Source organism: Lycium barbarum, chromosome 3 (assembly GCF_019175385.1).
Source record: "Lycium barbarum isolate Lr01 chromosome 3, ASM1917538v2, whole genome shotgun sequence".
Taxonomy (NCBI): Eukaryota; Viridiplantae; Streptophyta; class Magnoliopsida; order Solanales; family Solanaceae; genus Lycium; species Lycium barbarum.
Window position 1 is genome coordinate 120,896,458 of NC_083339.1, and position 21,184 is coordinate 120,917,641.

The window sequence follows — 21,184 nt, forward strand, 5'->3', positions numbered from 1 at the left end:
GATCCGCGATGGATGTTTTTGGTTTTTTTTTTCCTATTTAATTAAAGAAAAGTTTGTCCAAAAAGATAATTAATCAATCTTTGACAAAGCCAAACCCAAGCGAGCGATGACGGCAACATGAGGGGTCCTTGCCCCCTCAACCCTTTTAGCAATTAGAGAATGTGAATGTAATATATACACCTCTCTTTTCCTCTCTTTTTCCTATGTGGGACAAATTCTTTAACCAAAGCAAAAGAGACCTTTTACATTCCTTCACTTTCCATCCCATCATTTCCCATTCATCAATATCAAAACCCAACATTTTTCAACTATTACATTGAATGATACACTTTAACTCTTACATCTATAAAATTGTTAGTCGTCGTATGTGCTATCACTGCAAATACGAAAAATGTGCTTCAAGAAGTCAAAAGAAAAGGAAAATCCTATTGGCTCATAAGATAGATGCTGGATTTTTATGTTAATGGCCGTCAAATTGGTTTCATTTGGTTGTCTTTCATATCCTAAAGATGCAACTAAATTTTAGGTGTAACTCCACATAAATTTGATTAGCAGTGCAGATAAGTCTTTAACACGTTTCCTTATTTAGCCGAACATTTAGATTCATATGACTCTCATAAGAAGTAGATTTTGTAAATGACAAAAAAATGAGCATAATAAAACAATAGAGAAAGGTTTGGTCATGGAAAATACTTATTCGCACCAAATGTACATCAAATCAAACATTTTACCATATCATCTAACCATGGTAAACTAACAAAAGTTTATACATGACAAATGACTAGTATTAATAAATTTTTACACTAAATGCAAGTGAGTTTTTCTCCGTTTGGTCATATTGTCTTGGAGACTTAATGGCCTTGGACCATTTGTCTAGCCTGCATCTAGGTACCTGTTGTGACTAGTATTTTCTTCTTCTGGTCGAGTAGAGTAAATGCAGATAGGCCAAAAAGTAAGATGCATTTAATTGCTTAATTTGTTGTGGCAGGACAAGATTTTCCCAGGGTATATACATAAAAGAAATTTGACCTTGTGAGTTGTGTATACCGTGTGATTTTTTCGTTAAGGGGTTCAGATGAACTACCTTCCGCCCCCGCTTGGAGCCTCTGTAATTTCTTTTTCTGGAAATCAAGCCTTACGATTTTCATTTCTGATTAGTTGTAAATTTTTGGATGAGAAATAAATGGTACAGCGATTTCATTGTGGCAGCAGAAATTAACTAAGATGTGACCAAACAACATCAGTGATGTATGTGAGTGAGGGTAGATGGATAAAGTATTATTAAGGCTGGGAAGAGAAAGAGATTTCTGGTCATTCCATGTGGAAACGAATGCCCTGTATGGCTAATGGCTTAAGGCATCTTCTTGTGTCCCCTCTTTTTGCAACATCTTTTATTAGCTCTTAGCTTTGATTCATTTCTCAAATCATTGGAAAGTTCCTATAGGGAAAATAAAAATGCCGTGACATGCTTGTGCATGATAAACCTAAGAAAGATGGAAATTAATAGCATAGAAATGGAATTAACTCTCTACTACGTAAGCACCAGCAGTACAAATAAAAGTTAGTGGGTTATCTATATGAATACTCACTGATTATATTTTTCTATTTAAAAATTCCACCACTTATCACGAACGTACCATAATTCTATGCTTTTTTCGTACTCTATTTTAGACCGGCAGTCTGAATAAGTTCAGCTAGCAACTGTTATAAAAAATAGAAATTTTATTATGGGCATCCTAGTGTTCAACAAGCATCTCTATAGGTGGATAGAAAACGCCTAGTTCCACCAATGGAGAGCTTAGGTAAGTTAATATCATAGAAAGCATCTGCCATAGGAAGAAGATAATTAACAAATTATGCGCTTTTCTTACATCAAAAAGGTAAATAAAGGCAAATGAAAAATAGTCTTACCAGAATGAACGAATTCGGAGTGGGTGAGGTAAACTCCTGTCAGCTTGAAATATTGACCTAGCAATCAAAGGCAAATCCCGAGTCCTGCATTCTATTAAATTACCGATCAAGTGCTAACCAATTAAATTAAGCACCGTCAAGTGATTATCTTTTCTAAAAGTATATTACAATCAAATTATCTCTTTATAACTGCGTAATTTATTGTGATATCGGTGCGATCATGCGGAGGAGACTTTTTTCCCCTCTCTGATTTGATTACTCCGCTTGCTTAACACAAGTGTTATCAAATCTAAGACATAAATCTTTCTATTGTTGCTTGGATTCACAATAAATCATGTGAATCCTTAGAATTGGTATATCTTTCTTTTATCGTGCAGTTTATAGTTCAGGATTTGAATTGATGTACTCTCAATCTCTCATGATTCCTCTTAATTAATTGCATGGATTTATCATAAAGATTTCATTTCAACTAAATCTGATTTTTGGTTGTTATAGCAAGAGGCTATTGTAGAGAACGTGTAATATATATAATGTAACATGAAAAGTGAATCCAAAGAAAACTTGGTCGTTATAGTAAAACGTCGTTATAGAGAGCTCTGACTCTACTAGCTAGTAGTTATTGCTCCCTATTGTTTCAATTTATGCCGTATTTCTTTTTTTAACTTGTTTAAAAAAGAATGTCATTTTCTATGAATAGAAACTATTAGCTCTAACATTCTCATGATATGTTTAAGCCTACAAGATTTAAGAACATTTTAGTACATTATACACATCTTAATTTAAGATCACAATATTAAAAAGTTTTTTTTTCATATATATTTTTTTAAACTATGTGCCCAACAAAACTAAGACACGTAAAAGACACACAAGAATATAAAGAAATAGTGTAATCGTACCTCACATCTACGTTAAAACTTATGAATACTAAAATTTTCAACCAAACTACCAAAAGAATACAAGAAGGGATTGAAAGCAAATGAGAACCGATTACAATGTGGGACAGAAAGGATACTGAACGCAAATGGTCTATTCCTGGTTTTGGTGAATATAAAATGCGTTGATCATCCCATCTAAATATTTCTAAAAAGCATATTTTTGTTTTACCATGTTATATGTTGCCCTTTTTTAAAACAAAATGTTATTCATCACCAATATATGCCTATCGTTGATAGTTACTTCCTCCATCCAAAAATAAGTATCACTTTAGAGAAAAAATTATTTAAAGTGTCGCTTTAGAATTCAAGATAAAAAATAGTAATAATTGTTCTCAACTATACTTATATTAAAGAATTTCTTCTTCTTAATAATGCTCAATTCTAAAAAATATCTACTAATAAATAATGATAACTTAATAAACTATATCATATATTTATTATTATTTTTAATGAGCTAAAATGACACTTATTTTGGAATGAAAAGAGTATTGGATTATGTAAAAAATACTTTTCTGAACTGATAAAAATTAACTCGTCTGACAGTTTCGTATTTGTAGGGCCTGGCCGGCTAAAAATTCAATGCCATTTGGATGTTTCTTTCGCCGTCACACTAACCTTATCTCCACGACCTTTTCTATGACCTCCTATTAGTGGCATTATTTGTCGGATTTACGTTATACATGTTGTTACGGTAAAAAAAGTTTTTGAATTATAACTTTTGATAACATGTTAGCTATTATTCTCTCCGTCTCGCTTTGTCGACAGATTTCTATATTTTCTGAATGACTTTTTTATAGTCATATAAATATTATGATGTATTTTAGATCATAAATTTCAAAAGTTTAATAGTCACACAAATTTTATGGCATATTTGGACAATAAATTTTTAAGAAATCATTTTCTTATTAAACTTTATGTCTTGTCAAATATAGTAAATTAAAACAGAGGGCGTAATAACTTTATCAGATTAATAATTAAAGAGAATTGATTATTGATTATATCATTTAAATGATTGAATTGTCGAAATATTTGTTACGTGAGTGCATACAGCTTAACCCTTTATTTATCTTCTCTTGTTTAAATTATATAAAACCGGACGGTTGACCTCCATTAGACCATAAACCCACTGATAAGTCATTGGAGTGACCGTAGAAGGTCGTTATCCTTTACATGTGTGCTTTATGACTAATTCAACATCTTAAAATTGGGTCCTACCGCTACTTAAAATAATTAATCAAAGGGCCCCCACACCCTTGTCCTATTAGTAGTGTTAACCCTAAAGACTCTTCAACGAACATATATATCCGTTATTCCAATACGTAACTCGTGAATAAGAAGCGCCAGAGGAGCGTTTTAACACCTCATTTTTCATGCTATCCCATTTATATATCTTCTACAAATAAATATATATGAAGTGAGTGAGGGGATTGGAATTGTTAAGAAGTCGTAAATTGAGAAAATGGCCTCTCATAATCATGAAGATTTTGAGACGTGTTCTAATTCTTATTCTACTCCAAAGCTTTCTTTATCTAAACTTCCAAACAAGCCAATTAGAAATAATAATCATCATCTAGCTGCATATACTACTCCACCACTTCATCCATTAGTTTCAATCCCATTTCAATGGGAAGAAGCACCTGGAAAACCAAAATCACCTACCAAGTCCAAAGTAGCAAGGTGTCTAGACTTGCCACCAAGGTTGTTGTTGAGTGAAGCTATGAAAATTACTAACACGCCCTCGCCAACGACGGTGTTGGACGGGCCTTATGCAGGCCGGTCTTTTTCTTCGATTAATGAAGCAGCACTTGAGAAGAAAGATATCAGTGGTAATAATAAGGACATGTTGATGAGATCATGTAGATGGGAAAGCTTCAAGGAGAATAATGGAGGAGTTGTTGTCAAGGGTAGTTTTGACTTTTCCGGTCCTCTCAGTAGTACTACTTCAAGTGCTTATGATTTTGATATACATCAAAGGAAGGTCCTAAGGTTTACAAGGAAAGGAAGCTTCTTCAGTTTCTCTCGTAACAATTCTAACCTCTTGGTAAGTGTCTTCTAATATCCTTTCCTAATATTAGCCTAAAAGATATGTGAGTATTAGTTTTAAGAAAGATATTGTATTCTTGTTGTAATGAAAGAACATTTTCATCTTTACTAAAGAAAAATAAGAATTAGTAACGGATATTTTTTGTTGTTTTTTTGTCGTTAAACAACAAAAAATTGTCACCAACCCTATTTAAGACCGGATTAGTGATGGATTATTAAAAAAATTGTTATGCACATGAGGTTTAGTGATAAATTAGCGATAACTTTCATAGTTGATCCATGTTTTCTAACAAGATACAAATTCAGTGGTTCAACAAAAGGCGATTATACTTTTTTGGTAAGTCAACACTAAAATCGAACAATAAAAAATTTAGTAAAACACACTGAATATAAAAATTGCTTCAGACTGACACTGAACTTGTTTTATATTAAATGGCAAATAATCTGTTTATAATGTATTATTGCATTTTAATTGTAAATTACAGGGAGGAATTTACGATAGCATTAAGCAGGCGGTCCCATGGAGATGGAGACGGACAAAAAGTAAAAGAGCTCTTTGAATGTTCCACAACAGGGCAACTTGACTTCCACGAAGAAGGAAAATTCTATCTTATTATTTCCACGGACGTGTGGACTAGTTTTAACATGGTAAATTATAAATTTAAGTCATGTAATGACTTTGATTATGTACTAGGTTCGTTTATGGAATTACGAATCTGTTACCTGTATTTAGACGTACTTGCAACTTAATTATGTATATATAGGTTCTATACACCACGTTTACGTGTGAACTTATTTATTTACAGACTTACGCAATGAAATTACCATACATGCACCGTGTAATTAACTTTGAAAGTTCTTCGTGTTTTCGCTTAAATTTTCTACCTACGTGTTCTAATTTGTCAAGATGATGACGCGAATTAAACCAAATGAAAGAAAAACAGAATTAAGACCAGATCCGAATTTGACTATTGAATTTTTGTCGTCGTTGACATATCTTTTTGGTAATCGTTAAGTTTTAATGAGGAGGAAAAAAGGTACATCCTCAATTTCAGTTTATGTTATACTCCCTCCGGTTCATTTTAGTTGTCGTGCTTACTAAAAATAATTAATCCAACATAGTTATCATTTTAGAAAATTCAGATATAATTGATTATTAGTTTCTTAATAAAAATAACTGGTCCAAAATAATTGTCATTTTAGAAAATTCAGATATAATTAATTATTAGTTTCCACTTAACCCCCGCTCAATGAATGTGGAGGCGGATAAATGTGGTGAAAAATAAATTAGTATTAAACTGAGATGAAAGACTTATATATAAAAATAATTTAGTCAAATTACCCAATTAGTAAAAAAATTCTTAAAGGGCGTGTGTCGATCAAACTATGTCACGCAAAATTAAAACAAAAAGCAAATAGTGTAGCAGACTTGAGGGGAAATTCTATAGAAACGGCATGGCTAGCTAGACTTGTTGTATTAAGACAACAGAAAGGGGAAGAGATGTAAAGAGAAATCAATGCCACATGGCTAGATATATTGACATCGATCATACATTAGTACCAATTGTAATTAAGAAATCTAGTCTAAGGGATAGTAAGAGATCTAGTCCAAGCTAGGGGAATCAAGAAATGAAATCAAAAGAAAGCAGCAGCCATGGAGGCCCTTCTTTTCTTGTAATTAGCCTTGAAGCAGGCTTGTCTTAATTTCTTTGTTCTTTCGGTTAATTCCAATTCAGGCACTTTCTCTAGCATTCTTTGGTGCTCTTCCAGCATCTCCACTTCACTTGTCAGTCCCATTTCCTGCATTAATTTATTTACCAATACAACCATTAATTAAGTTTATTAGAAATAGTTTTAAGTAATATGCATCACACCAGGTAAAAGCAACTTATAACAATTACTAATAGGTATTCCATAATGTATATCAAGTCTGATATGACAATTTGAAAAATAGAGAAAAACCTTTCTAACCAATTAACTTGCAATGATAATAAAAAAATTAATTAAATTGTTAGTACATGCAACTTAAATCCTACTCGTACGTACCTTAACACTATGAATGAGAGTCTGCAAGCTCTTAAGCTTGCGATGAGGCCAACGCATGATATTAAGTTCCCTACATCTTTTCTTCAGCACTGTCAATCCAACTCTCAACTCTTTGGCTGCTTCTGTTATTGGTACATGAAAATACCTTTGTATCTCATCCAATTCTAATGTATCACTCTTCTTATACCTTCCATTATTATTTTTTCGCTTCCGAATAAGCTCCTTATTAGTACCGCTGCAAATTTCTGTTCCATAAAAGGTGGGATTAGTAACCTGACATTCGTCTAAAGGACTACATGTCATGTTCAGAGGCATGGCATTAGCATTGGCATCAATGGGGATATTATTATCTTCTTGAATTAATGGAGGTGGTAGTAATTTGAAGTCGAACGTGCCCAAATCTTGGCATATTTCTTCAAAGTCGTCAAGCCCAAAAAATGGGAAGTGATTGTCTTGAACATCATTGGGAAATTGAAAGGGGTCAAAGTCAAAGTTGAATAAGCCTCCATTGGACAATCTTGAATCTTGTTGCCATGTTCTATTGATCAAAACAAGAAAATGAAAACTTTAGTCGAAAATGAATATATAATAATGACATATTTGCTCCAAAAAAAAAATGTACATGCATATTGAGAAACAGAACTAGAATTTTAAATTTATGGGTTCTACATATCAAGAAAAAAACATAATTTACTAATTTTTCGACCCTATATATGTATATTGATGCTTTGAGATTTTTTTATAATGACCCTATAATCGAAATTTCACCAAGACGAAAAAATCATAATAAAAGGTTGAGAACATAATAGTAGCTAACTTGTTTATGTTACTTACCCGAAAAGGGAATGACGGTGTTCTTCTGAATACAACCAATCAAATTGATCATTTTGATTTTCCATCTTTAGAACGCTAAGTGCTTGAGAATTCATGTTTTGGAAAATAATTAGAGAGTTGAGATTCGAGAAATTGAATAGTCAAGTTGGGGAGGGGGTTTATAAATTGGGATTTGGATGGAGAGTAAATGAGTGATAAATAAATTGGAGTTCGTGCGAGAGGATTATGGGAGTTACAATGTATAGAAATTATGGATTCTTATTAATGCGCACGGCTTTTACATATGAATTAGTGTAGAAAAAGAAAATGCGCTATTAATTGTTGTTGATGATATGATTAATTGTGGGACACGAATTAATGCATTCATCCTAAAATTCATCTACATACACCACATACGTATGTACGCGTGTGTTTTCGATGTGTGTTTACACTAGCAATACTCCATCCAGGCATGGTTATCTAAATGAGATTCACAACTTTGTTTAGCCGAAAAAAGGAAGAAAAAAACACTTAAAAAGAATTATCACTAAATGAAATTCCTATTTTAATTGGCAGTGGAAAAATGAGTATTAAATAAACAAAAATTAATGCATATACATAAATAGACAATATAAGAATTTCAATGAATTTTAACTTGTAGCAAGTAACGTGAATTTAAGTTGTTAATTTCATTTATTATGGATAATTATCTGTAATTACTTTCTTGATAGCCTAGTAGTGTAAAATAAGTATAATTTTACATTGTCATTGAAAAAGTTAATTCCAGAAATATTGCTTCAATTCTAGTTTCTTTTTTATGTTTCTAAGAATTAGATTGTATGAATATGAGTGCGTGGAGTCAAAATATTGGGATTAACGTAGATGGAAGTTACAAAACAATTAACAAGTGTGAGGAGAGTATTATTAGGAATAATAATGAACATAATGAATGAACTCGAATGCGTTCACAAAATATTTACTCCCTCCGTCTCATATTACTTGGCCACATTACTAAAAATATATTGTAACACCCCGTACCTTTAACTTGAATTTTGATCATGATTCTAGACTTAGAAAATCAGATAAAGAATGTGAGAGTTAGAATTTCTCTGTTCAGTTGTAAGATCGTGGTTTACGCCCATGAACAGTGATCGTATTTCAGTTTACGCCCATGAACAGTGATCGTAAACTGAAACCAAGAATTTCTGAACATTCTGGAATTTGGCATTTTGATGTCACATGGTTAAATACGGACCGTATTTCGATTTACGGCCCGTATTTCAAAACGTATTTGAATTTTGGGAAAACTTCCTTGATGAAAGTTGTAGATCTTTGAAATACCTTTCCAACGGTATATTATTGGGGGTCAAACGGACATCTGTGCAAAGAGTTATGGCCATTTTACTGAAGAGACGCAGTGCAGTCCGTATTGCAAAATACGGACCGTATTTCAATTTACGACCGTAAACTGAAATACGGCCAGCACTATGCTGGACGTAAATTGCAATTTCACAGTACAGTATATATTCGTCCATACCAGTTCAAGTCATTATTTTTCATTCTTTCAAGCCCCAGAACGACTTCCTACCCTCTTCCATCATCAAGAACACCAAGGTAAGCCTACCCTAATTATTCCAACTCAATTCTAATACCTATCCTTGTAATCTAAACAAGAAATTATCATTCTAAAATTGGGGTTTTCAAGAAAACCCATCTCAAGGTTCAAGAATTCAAGATTTTGGAAATCTTCTTCAAAGCTCAAGTCTTTAATTCAAGTTTTGGAGCAATTAAGGTATGTAGAACTTCCATCCACATGTGGGTATCTCTACGTTCTTCCCCATGCTCCGTTTCTTGATATCCATGAAGTTCAAATCCTAGGGCATTAAACCCAACATATTGGTAACCCGTATTTATATATTTATGTACATGAATATTGTATCTATATTCGTTATTGTATTTCTAATCTTCCATTACGGTTATTAGGAACCCTAGCTTAATCCATGAATCATAAATTCTTCCTCATGTGCTCTCATTATGTTTATATGAAACTTTATGATTTTATGTAGCAAGTTACAAGCATGTTTTCAAGTCAATTATATATATATATATATATATATATATATATATATGAACTATTGTTATTACTCATGAATCAAGAACATGTTTGCAAGATTATGACAAGTTATCTCATGAAACCATATTACAAGATATTTCATGAAACCAAGTTACAAGTTATTTCGTGAAATCATAATTACAAGTTATTTACAAGTTATTTCACGAAAATCATGGGCTTCTTAGTCAACTATATTATGTTCATGTTTTGGGAATTGCTTAGTTAACCGAGAAGGCTCAAATAGCCTGAAACTACGTAGCCACCGTAGGATAAGGGTTGTTAGCAAGGAGGCAACACCTTCATTATGCAGTTTGGATCCTTACATGCTTATTATTACTTAAATCTCATATCCCTGGCAAGGTTGTGAGTGTTCTGCTGGTAGGACGCAAGTACCAGACCATGTTGTCGGTTATACTAAAGCATTCCCCACGTTACAAGTAGTTTTACATACAAGTATTTCTATTGATTACTGTTTTAAGACTTCACTCACGTTTCATGTTCATGTTCAAGTTACATTCAGTTTCAGTTCATATCCTATATCTATGTCGTGCCATGTTCTTCATTTCAGCAGGTTTTACATACTAGTACTATTCACCATGTACTAACGTCCCTTTTGCCCGGGGCCTGCACTTTACGGTGCAGATACCGGTTTTCAAGAGCATACATCCGCGCAGTAGGATCATTTCAGATATCAGCTTATTGGTGAGCCCCACTTCTCTCGGGGTTCAACATGGAGTCTGCATTAGTATTCAGTTTATGGTAGTCCAGGGTCATGTCCTAGTAGTTAGTATTCAGACATGTTTTAGAGGTTTCATAGACATATGTTAGTTCACAGAGTCAGTTATGCTTTTATGTTTGCAAACTATTGTGTTTCCATGATATTTCATGCTATGAGATAATTTCAAGACTTTATTCCGCAAATTACATTTTCATGATTTATTTAAATTGTATCATATAGATTATATTGTTTTGATGCCCATGTTGACAAGCAAGCCATGAGGTTCGCTCGGACACATGCAAGCAAGGCCCGAGTGCCGTGTTACGCCCAGGCCATGGTTCGGGGCGTGGCATATATGTCTCAAATTACTTGTTCATTTACAAAACCAAGATAAAATTAATTAAATTTTTCCCATTTTAGCCTTAATATTAAATATTCTTGAAAATAGTTAATATTGATTAGAATGTATTTATTAGAAAGAGTTAGAGGTAAAGTAGTAATATACATCTTTTATTTATGATATATTAAGAGGCGTGCAAAAGAAAAAGTTGCGAAGTAATATGGGATAGACGGAGTATGTTTATGATCAGCACATCCCTGGTTTTAGGGTTTTGTGATGGGCCTTTTCTCTACTACAAATCCATCAAGATTCAAGTGCGATCCAATGAATCCTTTAAGTTATATCCACTTTTTGGCGCGGATTGTCCTTCATATGGACTGGTCTTTAGTTTTTGGCCTTCATATAGCTGGTCTTTAATTTTAGTCCATATTTTTCATTTAGTGAAAAATTGTGGGCCAAAGTACGTTTATTTGTTGGTCTATGAACTCATAGATTTTGGGTTCAAACCAAAGGCGGAGCCAGGATCCAAAACTTGTGGGTTCGGAGTTCTAATTATTTAAAGTTATTGAGTTCTTAATTAATAATTTTTACATGTTTGACAAAAAATTTAAAACAAATATATGGTTCGGATAAAAGCTATTGGGTTGGGTCGAACCCACGCCCGAAGGGCTAGCTCCGCCCCTAGTTCGAACCCCAGTAGAGTAAAAAAAAAAAAAAAACAAATTCGCATGGCAAGATTTTCACAAAACACAGGCTTTTAGTTATGCTAAGGCAACCTTTGCCAGAGACAGCATAGGTTGTCTTAAGGCATAACTTTTAGTTATGACGGATCTGGCATAGGTTGCCTTATAAGACAGACTTTTAGTTATGCCTTAAGGCAACCTATGCCGGATCCGGCATAACTTTAGTTATGTCTTAAGGCAACCTATGCCGCATAAGACAGACTTTTCCCAAAATCTTGCCTTGCCTTTTTTTTTGTTTTTAACTGAGCTGGGGTTCAAGTTCAAACCTCAGGATATTTGCGGTCATCTTTTTAAGCTAAAGTAAAAAATTAAAGACCAACAATTTGAGGGACAAATATTAAAGACCGCCCCAAAAGAACTAGAAGAACCATCCGCGCAAAAAAATGAAATTAAAGACTACGCAATCGTACGAATGGCCCGATGCAACTCTTGTCACTAATAAGCCCAAGCCCAAACCCAGATTTTGTTGTCTTCAATATGCATGAATTCTCCTCTCTCCGATTTTTCGTCGTTTTCTTTTTTTCTTCTTGATTTCATTGATTAACAAAATAAAGCCAATTTTGATAATCGAACCAATATACATACAAAGCTTTTACGACCATCTTTATAGTATCACCATCTTTTCACTTGTTAATTCATAAAATCAAAATCTATTTGAAAAACTGATTAAATGCATTTTTAGTTGGGAATCGGTTGTCAACCTTATATAACCCTCCTCGTATATTTGAGCTTAAGAGTCACAATATGAGCGAACTCACACTTATGGAGTTACATATTAATATGATAGATAAAGAAGTACAATATATATATTAAAATGTGATGGTTGAAATATAGTACAGAACAGTGTAGTGTTATATGACAGGAAGACACACCAAAAAATATAAAAATCTACAGAGAATAGTTGTAAGACCTTCAATGTTAAGCGTGATCCAAAAGATGAGCCAATATTGTATAAGATAAGATAGTCTAGATGGTTTAGTTATCTCCTATGTAAATATCTAAATGCATAGGCCTACAAGTGTGAAGCTATAATAATTAAATGTACTAAAAGAAGAATAAGGTAGACCTAAAAAATACATGAAAAGAAACAAACCTGAAATATCTACAGTATTCCAGAGTACATGCAAATTTAGCAAAATAGAAAACACATAGCGAGGAGAAGATTCCGTATAACTAATACGAATTAATTGAGATTAATGCTTAGTCCCGTCCATAAGGTTTGGTTTTGACATTTGACTTTTGGGTTTTTGTGGCATGAGAAAAAAGAAGAAGACCATAATTCCAGTTTTTTGAGTCTTTCCTGTGGGACCTCCACCATTCACGGCATTGATTTATTTACTATACTGAAAAGACTGTCACTTTAGGAGCTCATGGTCCCTTTACAATATCACAATACTCGATTCACATTATTTATACGCACTTTGGCTTAATCACTTTATTAATTAGTTCACATATATTTTTCAAGTTTGTGTAGCACTACATAGTAGGGAAGTATGATATTGTAGTTCACCCACTACTATGTATTTCCGGAGAGTGTTTTAAAAGACATTTTCGGGGCGAGTCTCGGGGCGGGGCGTATCAAAAATGCACCGGGGCGATGGTTCGAGGCGAAAGTCTCAAAAAGAGTACGCCTAGCAATTCGGGGAATACGTCTGGGCGTTTGGGACGAGTTTTTTTCGTTGGGGCGTGTTGGGGCGTAAGCCCAGAAAACTTCTTCAAATTAAAACAAAATTTGTTAAATAAGTCCTCAATATAATGCTCAAATTCTCAAAAGTCAACAAGTAATTACTCAAATATTTTAAAAAGGAACCGAAACATTAAATTTAAAAGTCACGACCTTTTTTTTATTGCTAGAATGCCTAATATATGTTCTTTTCCAATTATTTATCTTGTCTTCTACTATCTCAAAAAAATAATGAGCAATCACTTGTGCTTGTAAGTAGTGTATAATAAATTGTTTTGATTAGTTTTTTTGTGGAGATGGAGCATATATTTATAGTTTTCTTCAAATTTTTACGTTATTTTACCTATTTAAAAGTGTTTATTATAATTATATCCTTTTATGAAATACTAAAAATTAAAGTCCCATGAGGCTTACGCCCCGTGCCTCGGGGCTTACGCCTGACCTTACGCCCCCGCCTTTTAAAACACTATTTCTGGATAGTGCTCCTTTCCTTATCTATTTTTTTTTTTTTTTAAAAACGATAGACGATAACACGTGAATCGAATTTTAACTAATTACAGAATTTCTTATTACTTATTTGGGATCAAGTAGAAGATAATTTAGAAAAAGTACGAGATTGTTCTTTTAGCGACCACACACAACTTGTCTAGTCATGCTTATTGGCAAACAATAAATTATACGAAGAGGTTTTTTTTCTAAAACATAATTAAAATATCATTATTCAGCTTCATCGAGATTGTCATATCAAATTTCATAAGTCAAATGATTTTTCCAATAAGTAATTGACAACTAGGTATATACTCAAAGGCGGAGCCAAGATTTGTTATTACTGAGTTCGGAATGCTAGTTTTTTTAAATTGTTGGGTTCTAAATTAAGAATGTGTATATATTCAATGGATTTCTTAAGACAATTACATAATTGGACCAAAATTACTAAGCTCGGCCGAACCCGTAACGCTCACTCTGGCTCTGCCCCTGTATATACCCCAAATAAAGTTATACTTTCATTTGTTGGAACGTAATAAATAGAAAAATATATATATATTTTTTTGTTTTGTTGAAATATGGTCTTGGTTTGCTAAAAAGGTTTAATGCCTTTAAGAAATGGAATTATTTTCAATTTTAGTCCATGTATCATTCATCTCAATAAGCTGAATTGTTTCAAATGATCGAGAAGTAGAATAGATAGGTTGGACAGTGGATCCCAGAGTACTATTAAATATTGTAAGTGTATGCCTAAAGTAAGTGGTAAACTCAAGTGTGATTATTGACAACGGAATGAAGATTTCACCATAAAGTGAAACAGGAAATGTTTATTAATTATTCCTGTTGAACCAGTATGCTTTTAAGGATTATGTGGATGCCTTCACTTTGCACGCCGAAATTCCAATCTAGTCAATCAATCTATTACCAGACAGAAACGGATCAATTAATTTTGTAATTTTAAAAAAAAAGTTACAACAATTTTTGTTTGATATATAAAAAAATTGAAAATAATACATAAGAAGTCTTCGCGTACAAATTGTAAATGGCTAAGTTCATTCATTTTCTCCCTTTTTATAGCCACATAAACCATATTTTAACAAATTTTAAAAATTGTCTATCTATTAAACTTTGTATCCAAACAGGCACCAACCATAAATTAAAATGAAAGAAGTAAATACATAAGAGAACGATCATTTAAATACGAGTTTAAGTTATATACATCGTTATTGTAAAAAATATTTGCACCGTCAATAAAATGTAATCAATTTTATTTTTATGTCTTTCTAATTAATCAGAAAATGAACCGGTGTGAAGATCTTGAATGCAAGAGTGCGTGTTCGTTGAAAAGAACCAGATTCAATAATCTCATAAAGGCAGAGGCGGAGCTAGCATGGTAGTCGGGGGTGCGGTCGAACCCAGTAACTTTGGTCTAAATCCTGTATTTGTGTTGAAAAATTCATTGAATATGTATAAATTGTTAATTTAGAACCCTGTAACTTAAACGAATTAGAATCCCGATCCTGACGCCGCCTCTGCGTAAAGGTATTATCACAGATAACCATACTTTCATAAAATCCCCATTGGGTGGTGATTCCTCTCCTTCATCGTTACAAATTTTAAGATTTATTATTAAATATTATGAAAACTCTTAGAACTGATCGTGTATATAGCCTAAAACTCTTTATTATAAATATTAGAGGGGAAAGGGTAATCCAACCTAGTAGAGAAGAGGGCCAAATGCTATTTTTAACCTATAAAGAAAAAAGGAGACACGAGGACGACATGGTCTACTATACAAAATTAAAGCAAACGTTGTAGCAATGATTACAAAGAGGAGTTTTTCTGTGATTTGCAAGATGACCCCATTTCTTTTTTCTGCTACCCAAACCAGTACACATTCTAATAATATTCTCCCAAATCACCCCCTTCCTACTTTTTTGAATTCTTGAAGACGTGCTCGCCTTGATGCACGGCTGTCCCCATCTTCTACTCACTACTTCTACTACTGCTTTGCCATTATCAGTTCTCTCAATAATAACCCACAAAAAAGCTTATTTGTCTTTTTCTTTTGGTTTAGTCAAATTTCTTGGTACCAACTTATATTGAATGAGGGCCTATTTATTTCCCCAGTTCTCTTTCAACAAACTCATGTTTTGTTATATAACTAAGTTGGTGTCAGTTTCATTGCTCTACTAGGATAAAATAAAATTCACAGGTTAGGTTCTTTGTTACTTTTTTTTTTTTTTTTTTTTTTAAGTTCTGCTTGTGGGGTTTGCTCTATTTTGTTGCCTAGACTAGATAGTGAAATAAAGATTTCAAATTTGGAAAAATGTGATGAGTTCTTTAGCTCCCTGCAAGTTTATTTATCTTGTAGTTTTTGGGTAGATTTTTATTTATTTATTTTGGATTTGCCTAACTTGGGTTCTCATTTAACTTAAAGATTGCAGCTTTTTCTTGTTTCTTGCTTTTAAGTTTGTTCTGAATAATGGGGAGTGTAATTGTTAAGTTTCAGACAAGACTGACTTTTTTGAAGTTCCTAGCTCAAATTTAATGATTTAATTATTCTGGAAATAGTTGCAGAGAATAATATAAAGCAGTATCTTGATTTTTCTTATTGTCTCTGTCTGGTGTGAACTGTTGGTTTTTTGTTGATTCATTAGTCGCTTTTCTGGACTGTAGTAATTGTTTTTTTTTATGAAAGGAAATGAAACTAGCACTATGAGATTGGATGCTAGCTTTTAACTAGTAATCGTTGCAGAAGTGAATTTAAAGGGTATATTGGCAAAGAATTACTAGTTTTTAACAGCTTTTTCCTTTTTATTTATATTAATGTTGGCATCAGGGTTGTTACAGGACAAGAGCTGATTACCAGTTACTGAATGGAGACACTAAATTCACCAGCTACAATGACCTTTCCCAGGGAGCCAGCCAATTTTGATGAAGTTTCTATGCATCAAAGCATGCTCTTTGCTGATAGTCTTGAGGTACCTCCTCTTATTTGCTAAACATTGATTATTTTTCTTCAAAATAGGATCTTTGGAACATGAAAGGTATGTCTCTTTGTTAGAGAATGTAGAAATGATTACCTTTAATATTCATCCCAAACTTTTGATTCCAATGTTTAAGAACTTGGAAGCTGCATATCGAAAGTTTCTCTGATTTTAACTTGCTAGTTAGTCATTTGAGATCTTGAAGAAAGACATTAAAGAGTGGTAAAGAATCTGGATTCTTAAAATACTTTCATTGTTGACTTGGTTTTTAATTTTTTGCTATGTATCTAGGTCTTATGTGTTTGTGACTCGCATTTGTTTCTTCAGGATTTGAAGAATCTGAGGCAACAACTTTACACAGCAGCTGAATATTTTGAATTATCTTACTCTAATGACGAGCAAAAAGATGTGTGAGTTATCTGTCGACTTGCTGGAAAGCTCAATTCATTTTCCATGTCTTTTTGTTATGGCTTCTGACATATTTCTCTTCTTACAGTGTGGTAGATACGTTGAAAGATTATGCCATTAAAGCACTTGTGAACACCGTGGATCATTTAGGCTCTGTGACATATAAGGTCAGTGATCTCTTGGATGAAAAAGTCGATGAAGTTTCTGGAACAGAGCTGCGTATATCTTGCATTGAGCAGGTAATAACTTACTCCTTTAGTCTTTTTTTCTGGATATCAAAATTTTATGAAGACCATCGTTTAAAGAATTCTGATAGGGTAAAGGCATAATACATAAATAGGCCCTCAAACTTGGCCTCATCTTTTAAGTATGCCCTCCAACTTTGGGTGTGCACAGGTAGGCACCTCAACTTGTAAAAAGTTGAACACATAAACACAAATGCTGATGTGGCGCTGACGTGGCATTGACGTGGCACATACTTTTGGAGGTGTCTAGATGATCATTTTTTAAGTTAAAGTGTTCAATTGACAAAGTGGAGACAAGTTAAGGTGCCTACTTGTGCACACCCAAAGTTGGAGGTCATACTTAAAAAATGAGACCAAGTTTGAGGGCCTATTTATGTATTATGCGTAGGATAAACCATGGCAATTTGCACAAAAAAGTGACCACTATGTAATAGCATATGTGTGACTAATCCTCTTTTTAATGTCATATATTCAACTGTTGTAAGGATTGATCAATTCTGTTGAGCCTGATTCATAGTGATCATTTATCAAATAATGACTCTAGTTATCAAATGATTGATTAACCGGGAGCTATTTACTTATGATACTTAGTTGACATTCATAAAACGCATCTAATGAATTATGAATTGAATCCATCCTGTTTAGCAGAAAGATTGATATTCCTTGGTCATTATCAGACAATCACTTATTCAAAAACTTCGTGTGGGGAAAATAGTTTTCATTTCCCATCTCATGGAAAACCCTTTTCGCTTCGCGTAGCCTTATCCCCCTGTAGGGATATTTTAGTGATAGGTTCTATAGGAATTGGATGATCCTATTTGGTCAAATACCTAGCTACAAACTCCTATATTCCTTTCATTACGGTACTTCTGAACAAGTTCCTGGATAACCAGCCTAAAGGCTTTCTTCTTGATGAGATCGACATTGATGATAATGACGATACCGACGATAGTGACAGTCTTGATGCTAGTGAGTAGTGACGATATCGATCGTGACTTTTATTGAAAAATACCTTTGTACCTTTAAAAATGTACTTGTTTGGTCTTTCGTCCTCCTCACCACATAAACATATGAAGATCTTGCAATACTTCTTATAGATAGGTTATTCGAATGAACTCCATAATTGAAATCAAGATGCATATCAAGTTCCATGTGGTTGAGGAAATATAATTCGTTCATGATCCTTGCAAATGAACTTTTACAGGTTTTCATTAAGTATTGTAGTGGTAGTAGCCATAATCTAGGACTGCCACATGCTAACACCTTCTGAAGATCCAATGCTTGAATATATCAAATGCTTCGCAATATGCCATTTTTCTTGGTGTTTTGTCTGAAGAATTCTGTGTTGTGTCTAGAATGTTTTATAGGTGAAGTGAATGCACAAATACACACACTTTTTTTCTTCAAGAAGATTATACACACACAAATAGTGAAGCTAGTTATGAGCCTTTTCTGCTGTTTTATATTGTTATGGTGTGATCCTAATTTACTTCATAAAAATGAATACTGTTATCCTAATTCATTAGACTTTCTCTGGGAATTCAAGAATTGTATACATGTGATCAGGATTTAGTTAATCTATTTGTGTCTTATTTCTTGTTTGGCTTGCTTGTGCGGACCTAATTTGGATATATAGAGCTGGAACTCAACTGTCAGAACGACTCGGATCCAGCATATATGTGTAGATATATGCCTATTTCATCTTGTTGCTCTACTAAATGGATCAAGCATTGGAGCAATATATGCTTGACTTGAACTGTCAATTTACCTGTAAATGACTCGGCTCTTATTCATTTTGCCTGGTTTTCTTGTAGAGACTAAAGACATGCCAGGATTACATTGATAACGAGGGCCTGTTGCAGCAGTCATTGGTTATTCATACTCCTAAGTACCACAAGCGATATATATTACCAGGTAATTATGATTATATCACATGAGTGTACATCTTTCAATTCTGTTCCTTTAGCAGTATTTGTCACTCTCAAGTCAGAACATAGAACATTCAACTATTTTTGAAAATTTTCTTTCAGTTGGCGAGACAGCGAATGGTGCTGATCTCACCACCAAGATAAAGTACCAAGGGTGTAGTCTTGACGATCAAGATGATTGGAATCAATTTAGAAATGGTAACATATTATGCATTGCCTTCAATTTTTGAGTTTCTGTTAAAATAGTTTGTGGAAAAATGATATGACCGAAGCTGGTTTCTTTTAACGCAGCTGTGCGAGCAACAATTAGAGAGACTCCACCATCTACAGCTGGGTAATTTTTTCTCGCTGCTTGTTGTATCCAGCTACCTGATACCTTTTATGTTTACGATATTTACACTGAGCCGCCCATCAAAGTAATAGCCCACAAATGTAGTAGTGTATAGTTTGTATAGTGGTTAGCAGCTGTAATTATTTTTGGCCGAGCGGTCAAATGTGTTAAAAGCCCTTTATGTTTTACCATGCATGACCATCTAATGATTTGTACGCTGCAGGAAAGGATTCTCCCCATCACCTTCTCCACGACTTCTTCAGCAGTATGGAAAATTTTCATTCTCCGGAACAACCACACCGAAAAAGGAATTAGGTCTCTACCCATCTTTTTCTTGCATTATATAATATCTTTGCATCCCAGTGCTTATAATTTTGACCTTCTCGTTCTCATTGCTGGTTGTAATTAATTTTATCCTTCTTTTTGTACTCTGGCGTAATGGGCCAACAGACAAGCGAACAGTTTCACCACATCGGTTTCCTCTGTTACGAACCGCATCTCTTGCTAGTCGGCCAACCACCCCCAAAAGTTCTAGGCCAACCACCCCAAATAAGAGTCGGCCTACTACTCCAAACCCTTCCAATGGGAGACGGGTAATTACTGCATCCTATATGTTTTTCATTTGTTTAATATGTTAATATCCAGGTCCAGTCTTAATAGCTTTTAACTGCTGCTGAAATTAACAGGTCCAGTCAAATAAGATCATGCTCCTCTATCCTGAAATCTGCAAATTGACTCGTGCATAGTCGACTTTTAGTTTTTTTTTTCTTTTAACTGTTAAATTGTGTTTTAGCAGTATGGTGCAGAGCCTCGTAAATCAGCTTCAATGCGGCTTCATGTGGACAATATAAACACCAAAGATCTTGAACAACATGCCAGCAAAAGTAAACGTCTGCTAAAATCTTTGCTCAGTCGACGCAAATCAAAGAAAGATGAAACGCTATATACATATATAGATGAATATTAACAGTAACAAGTTCAAAGAAAAATGTGACTAAAGGAGGTGGATGTGGTAGCACTTGCAGCTGGAAACCAGGAACATGCTTTATTGTTACTATATTACATTAGTGCTTACCCTTCTCCAGTTGTATACAGAAAACCAGGGACAGGCTTTTTTATTGGTGCACTGCTTACCTTTCCTCAATTGTATATTAAATTTTGGCAATGTATTGGCAGTTCGTAATTGCAATTATATAATATTGATTAGTGGTCCTGGACATGGTCTTGACAGATGATAAAGTAATATAGCAAGGATTTTAAGGGTCCGTTTGGAGAAAACTTGAGTTGAAAATGAAAAGAGTTATTTGTAGTTGAAGCTGAAAAATTGTTTGTGGATTATGACATGATTGCCTCATTTGACATAAACCAACATTGCCACATAGTTCTCCAATTTATACAAATAATGCATCTGCAAATTATTGATAAGTCAATAATTCCTGATTCCCTCGTT

The 21,184-nt window shown here is 33.7% G+C and overlaps 3 protein-coding genes across 5 annotated transcripts; 2 read left to right on the forward strand and 1 right to left on the reverse strand.

The window, feature by feature from the left end:
• The first annotated feature begins 4,174 nt into the window (after positions 1–4,174).
• Positions 4,175–5,718, forward strand: LOC132632097 (uncharacterized protein At4g00950). The gene is made up of 2 exons (XM_060347914.1): positions 4,175–4,887; positions 5,375–5,718. The coding sequence occupies exons 1-2, from the start codon at positions 4,306–4,308 to the stop codon at positions 5,447–5,449; spliced, it is 657 nt and encodes a 218-aa protein (XP_060203897.1). The 5' UTR covers positions 4,175–4,305; the 3' UTR covers positions 5,450–5,718.
• Positions 5,719–6,398: 680 nt separating this feature from the next.
• On the reverse strand, positions 6,399–7,864 carry LOC132631204 (protein RKD4). The gene is made up of 3 exons (XM_060346797.1): positions 7,770–7,864; positions 6,936–7,473; positions 6,399–6,689 (listed from the first exon to the last, which is right to left on the reverse strand). Exons 1-3 carry the CDS (start codon positions 7,862–7,864, stop codon positions 6,525–6,527), a joined length of 798 nt encoding a protein of 265 aa, XP_060202780.1. The 3' UTR covers positions 6,399–6,524.
• A 7,792-nt stretch (positions 7,865–15,656) lies between these two features.
• LOC132632098 (protein ABIL3) lies at positions 15,657–20,947 on the forward strand. Of its 3 annotated transcripts, none has more exons than XM_060347915.1 (10): positions 15,657–16,047; positions 16,675–16,816; positions 17,150–17,232; positions 17,319–17,469; positions 19,290–19,389; positions 19,506–19,601; positions 19,695–19,737; positions 19,958–20,049; positions 20,185–20,327; positions 20,531–20,947. In XM_060347915.1, the coding sequence occupies exons 2-10, from the start codon at positions 16,712–16,714 to the stop codon at positions 20,699–20,701; spliced, it is 984 nt and encodes a 327-aa protein (XP_060203898.1). In that variant the 5' UTR covers positions 15,657–16,047; positions 16,675–16,711; the 3' UTR covers positions 20,702–20,947. The 3 variants fall into 3 exon arrangements, with proteins under 3 accessions (XP_060203898.1, XP_060203899.1, XP_060203900.1); XM_060347916.1 differs by having other exon boundaries at positions 16,686–16,816; XM_060347917.1 differs by lacking the exon at positions 15,657–16,047 and adding an exon at positions 16,233–16,605 and having other exon boundaries at positions 16,686–16,816.
• The last annotated feature ends 237 nt before the right edge of the window (positions 20,948–21,184 follow it).